Genomic DNA, 6005 nt, shown 5'->3' on the forward strand with positions numbered 1-6005 from the left:
GGTTACATACTATCTAATATATGTAATTTAGATCTTAGAAAATACTGTTCTATTTCTTTGGTGGATTATATAATTTTCGATTTTATGTTATCTTAACAAGAAACTACTATGTAGTAAACTGATGTAATTGAAATTATAAGATACTATAATCTCAATTGATCGGAAATGAGTACGTGTTATCTATTACAATTAGCAGATATTGTTGTTATATAAAAGCTAGAGTCAAGTGACGAATAAATTTTATTTAGTAATGGACTAATACCTAAACACACGATGATCTTGGAAATATTTACTATATTGGTGGGGGGTCTTATATTTCTTGTAGCTTATTGGTATTACACATATTTGTGGTACAATAAACATTTGAAGAAAATTGATGGACCAACACCAATACCACTTATAGGAAATGCATTGGAATTTGGAGATTCAGACAGTAAGTTCGTATGAATTCATTATAATGTCAATACAAATTTATTATTTAAGCTTTTCTGCCCATCCAACAAAAACTTACGGAGAAGTATAATGGGATTGTGAAAATCATGATGGGTTTTGAATTTATTTTAATTGTAACCGATTACAAAATGCTTGAGTTCTTCTTGAGTTCCACCAAAATTATCGAGAAGAGTAGATCTTACAGGTATATGCACAAGTGGCTTGGATTTGGTTTACTTACAAGCAAAGGAAGAAAATGGAAGCAGAGAAGGAGGATGATTACTCCAGCATATCACTTCAATATTCTTGAACAGTTCATCGAAGTATTTGATAAAAATGGGGTCATCTTATTGGAAAAAATTAAGAAGGAAGTTGGAAAGAAGTCTACAGATATTTACCCTTACGTAACATTGTGTGCATTGGATATCATCTGCGGTAACTATACATTTACTCCGGTTTACAGTAATTGTTAATTATTAATGAAATATTAGAAACTGCGATGGGAACATCCGTGAATGCCCAGATTAACGAAGATTCAAAGTATGTAAAGTGCGTGAAAACAATGTGTAGAATTATCACCGACCGTGCTTTCCACCCAAGTCAACAGACTGAATTAACTTACCGTTTCAACAAAAATTACCGCAAAGAAGAAGAAGCGATTGGAGTCCTTCACAATTATACTCTGTCAGTTATTAGAAATAGGAGAGATGCTCTTGTCAACAAACAAGAAAACAAGAAGGTGGATACTGATGATATTGGAGCAAAGAAACGAGTCGCATTTTTGGACATGTTACTTCAATCCACAATTGAAGGACAGCCCCTCTCCGATGAAGACATCAGAGAAGAAGTTGATACATTTATGTTCGAGGTATAGTATATATGAAAATGCAAATATGAATATAAACAACAATACGATATTTAATTAGGGCCATGATACTACTGCGTCTGCAATGAGTTTTGCACTTTATTTCCTTGCTAACAATCCAGATGCCCAAGAAAAGGTGATTGAAGAACAAAAATCTATATTTGGGGATGAACCTAACAGATCAACTTCCTACTCCGATTTGACCGAAATGAAGTATTTAGAAATGTGCATCAAAGAAACTTTACGTCTTTGTCCGTCCGTTCCCTTCTTTGCCAGAGAATGCGCCGAGGACGTCAAATATTGTATGCTCGTTGAAAGGAAACTTATAATGAATATTTATTTTTTGCAATAATTTTAGCCGATGACATAATAATTAAAAAGGGTACCACTATTGACATGTTCGTTTATGGCATGCATATGAATGAGAAATACTTCCCTGAACCAGAGAAGTTTGATCCAGACAGATTCTTACCAGAAAACTTCGATGGAAAATTGCCTTACTCGTTCCTTCCATTCAGCGCTGGCTTGCGCAATTGTATCGGTAAATAGTTTTCATTATATGTTAATATTATTATTTTCTAAATATACTTTTAATTTAGGTCAAAAATTTGCAATGTTGGAAATGAAGTGCACCGTATCAAAGGTGATTAGAAACTACAAATTGCATGCAGTAGTTCCCCATCATAAAATATTGTTAAGAGCGGAAACCATTTTAAAATCAGGAAATGGTGTTTTCGTAGGAATTGAAAATAGGCAATGGTAAACGTTCATCTTTGAAGTTATATGTAATGTACACAAAAAAATAGAAAAAAATAATAAATCCAATGCAAATATATATAGCACAATTTGAGAAATGGCCTTATCTTATGATCAAAGTTTCTAAAACAAGAATAACTTGTATTGTTCAACAGTATAGCTAATAAATTAAAAAAAAATACGAAACACTATATTTAAATATCATTATCGTCACACAGTTATAATAATATTAATAACTTTAAAAAAATCAAATAGTAATTATCAATTAGATATTTACGAAGGTATTGTCTTAGGTTATTGAATTAATTGTAAAATATAAATCGTAACACTATATGAATTACTTTTTATTATATGAGTAAGACAAAATAAACACATGTATTAAGAAAATATTTATTTAATAAATAATGAGCATGGAGTATTTATGCAGATAAATTCTAAAAAAATCCATGTAATCAATATATGTGTGCTAAATAAAATAAAACATAAACGGTATTCCGGCACATATACTGGACTTCGATCTCTTGATGATGTCAAACCGGAACACCGGCCTCTAAATACCCAGACAGACAAGCCCACATCTTCAGCCAGTAGAAAACATAAACAATATTATCAATCGAAATAAGGCACAAAGAGCGTGTATACATAATAAACATATTTTCCTTTTTAAAATTTTATTTTGCAATGTTTGGAAGATTATATGAGCATTTATCAATATATAGATAAATGACCATCCGATTTACATATATAAATACTGGGAGGTGTGTCAAGCACCAGCACTTGTAGTTTAAATGATTCAAAATGATCGTTACAGCAATTGTAATAATGGCGACATTCGTCGCTTCCATTATAGCTCTTTGGTACATAAATTGGTATTATTATACTAAAGGTATCAAAAATTGCGTTGGACCAAAACCGGTTCCAATATTGGGCAATGCTTTGGAATTCAAAGGATCTAATTGTAAGTAAAAAATAATAACAAAGTATAAAATTAATTTTGTCTGTACTTAGCTTTCTTACCTTACCAAATAAAATTACAACAAAAATATGGAGGTTTTGTTAGGATGATAATGGGCTTCGATGTAATTTTTGTCGTTTCTGATTATAAACTGTTAGAATTTTTCTTCAGTACGACAGTAGCTAACGACAAAGCGAGAGCATATAGATTTTTTCATAAGTGGTTGGGATTGGGTCTTTTAACGAGCGGTGGCACAAAATGGAAGAAGAGGAGGAGAATGATTACTCCAGCGTACCATTTTCAAATTTTAGATCAATTTATAGAAACCTTTGATAAAAATGCCAGCATTCTTGTACAGCAGTTGAGACAAGAAGTTGGGAAATCCTTTACAGATATTTATCCCCATGTAACATTATGTGCTTTGGATATCATCTGTGGTAAATTAAGATCCAAAATGTAATATATCAAATATATTTATATTTTATTATAATTCTTAGAAACTGCCATGGGATCTTCGGTTAATGCTCAACTAAATAAAGAAACAGAATATGTTCAAAGTGTAAAAAAGATGTGCAAAATTGTTGTTGAAAGGTCATTTTCTGCTCTGCAAAGAAGAGATTTCTACTATCGCTTCCATGAAAATTATCTGATAGAGAAGAAAGCTTTAAAAGTTCTTCATGATTACACAATGTCTGTAATTAAAAGTCGTCGCGAAACGATAATTGAAAATCAAATTGAAAATGAGAGTAATAATGAAGCCGATGATTTGGGAAAGAAAAAACGTTTTGCTTTCTTAGATCTCCTACTGCAATCATCTATAGACGGGAAACCTCTGACTGATGAGGATATTAGAGAAGAAGTCGACACATTCATGTTTGAGGTAAAGTATAAATTTATAGTTGTTTATTATATAATTTATTGGCATTTATTAGGGGCACGATACGACAACATCTGCTATTAGTTTTGCTTTATATTCGATAGCACAAAATTATGATGTGCAAAATAAAATCATTGAGGAACATAAACTTGTATTTGGAGACGATTTTGATCGTATCCCAACACACAGAGATCTCCAGGAAATGAAATATTTGGATATGGTTATTAAAGAAACCCTTAGAATGTACCCATCAGTTCCTTTCTTTGGCAGATCGATTGCGAAAGATTGTAAATACTGTAAGTATTTAACATAAAAAGAAGTTCAAGTATACAAATTCATTTTTTCCAGCTGATGACCTCCAATTCAAAAAAGGAACTCAAATCAATCTGTTCATCTACGGCATTCATTATAATCCAGAATATTATCCAGATCCCTATAAATTTGACCCTGAAAGATTTTCTCCAGACAGATCGACAGGAACTAACCCATATGCTTATGTTCCGTTCAGCGCAGGTGCCAGGAACTGCATTGGTAATAATTATTTACTTGTTTTAATCTACATACTAATTTTAAGTATTTATTCTATTTTAGGTCAAAAATTCGCAATTTTGGAAATGAAATCTACAATTTCGAAGGTCGTTAAAAATTTCATTTTACATCCTGTTATCCCTGCACATAAGTTGGATCTCGTCGCAGAAACTATTTTGAAGTCAGCTAACGGTATTTTGGTACGTTTAGAAAATCGGTATTAAAATATAAAATAATGAATTTCATATATGTAATATATTTTTAATAAATAAATTTGTGTATACATTTATGTTTTTTTTAATTTAAATATAATTTCGATATAAATAATAATAGTTATTGTAACAATAAATTACAAAATAGGAAAATAACTGAATACAATAATTAAAATAAAATTCAACTGTTGCAAATGGCAATTGATTAGAGGTCTTTCTGTACTAATGATATAATTAATATTGTGTAATTAATATTAGGAAGTTTCAAATGTTTTTATTTATATGTGAAATGGGTTACATATTTGAGTTTTACATAAGTAGTCATACTACTTAAGCCTAAGCTCTTTCAGCATGGAGTTTGTGGGTTACAGATTTTGATAAAAAAAAATTACATTATAAGGATAAGAAGCACACATTTGTAGAGTAAGTCAGAACATTCTTTAAACAGGAAGAGATTTTGAACATAAATAGACATTTTAGAGAAACAGATTTAAAGATAAAGTACACATTTAGAGAAATTTAGAGAGATTTAACTGTTTTAAGAATGTTTACTATTTGCGTACATAGATTGAGGCTCCGATGAAGAAAGATGCCGAGATATTTAGTGGTGTCAGATTCTTCGATGTCGACATTCCAAAGGTTGATCCCCAATCTGACGTCTTTGAATCTTCTGCTTCTCCACCTTCTCATCCATAACTCCAGCCGCCGGCAGGCCTCTTGAAGGGATTCGATAGCAATGGCAGGGATCCGGTGTGAAAACCAAATGACCGTATCATCGGCGTACTGTTGTAATTGAGTGGAATCATCATCATGGGTGGGAATGTCAGCAAAGTATATATTGAAGAGTGTCGGAGAGAGAATAGTGCCTTGAGGGACCCCGACATCAATGCACACCGCCTCCGAGAGCGTCGACCCTATCTTGACTGCAGCGCTTCTTTTCTTCAAGTAGCTCTGTATGAGTTCGATTAGATATTGCGGGAAGTTGTCTCTCTCCATCTTCAAGAACAAGCCGTTGTATCAAACGCTAGGTGAATATCGAGGAAAAGTGCTGGTGAGTAGAATTTGGAGTTGATGTTGTTGACTAGCTGGGTGGACAGGTTCAGTAGAGCGTGTTGAGTTGAGGTGTGTTTGGTGAAGCCATATTGATGTTCTGGAATGATGTGGTGTTCAGCACAGTGATTGAGGATCCTTTTGTGTATTAGTTTTTCAAGCAGTTTTCCCAAGACCGGCAGTAAAGAGATGGGTCGGTATGATTCCGGTGAAGTAAGATCTTTTCCTGGTTTGGGGATCATGAGGATGTTGGCACGCTTCCAGTCACCAGGAAAGTATCCAATCCGAAGGCAGGCGTTGTAGATAGAGAGCAACCATTGGAGTGCAGGA

The 6005-nt window shown here is 32.9% G+C and overlaps 1 protein-coding gene across 1 annotated transcript; it reads left to right on the plus strand.

Annotated features, from left to right (window-relative positions):
- Positions 1–261: 261 nt before the first annotated feature.
- LOC108568173 lies at positions 262–4649 on the plus strand. The gene is given in 12 exon segments (XM_017929108.1): positions 262–433; positions 484–867; positions 924–1300; positions 1359–1599; positions 1656–1838; positions 1897–2058; positions 2853–3011; positions 3062–3445; positions 3506–3888; positions 3941–4181; positions 4234–4416; positions 4477–4649. Coding segments are annotated over 12 exon segments (3030 nt in total). The 5' UTR covers positions 262–273.
- Positions 4650–6005: the final 1356 nt, after the last annotated feature.

This window comes from Nicrophorus vespilloides, unplaced genomic scaffold (assembly GCF_001412225.1).
Source record: "Nicrophorus vespilloides isolate i.1.1-1 unplaced genomic scaffold, Nicve_v1.0, whole genome shotgun sequence".
Taxonomy (NCBI): domain Eukaryota; kingdom Metazoa; phylum Arthropoda; class Insecta; order Coleoptera; family Silphidae; genus Nicrophorus; species Nicrophorus vespilloides.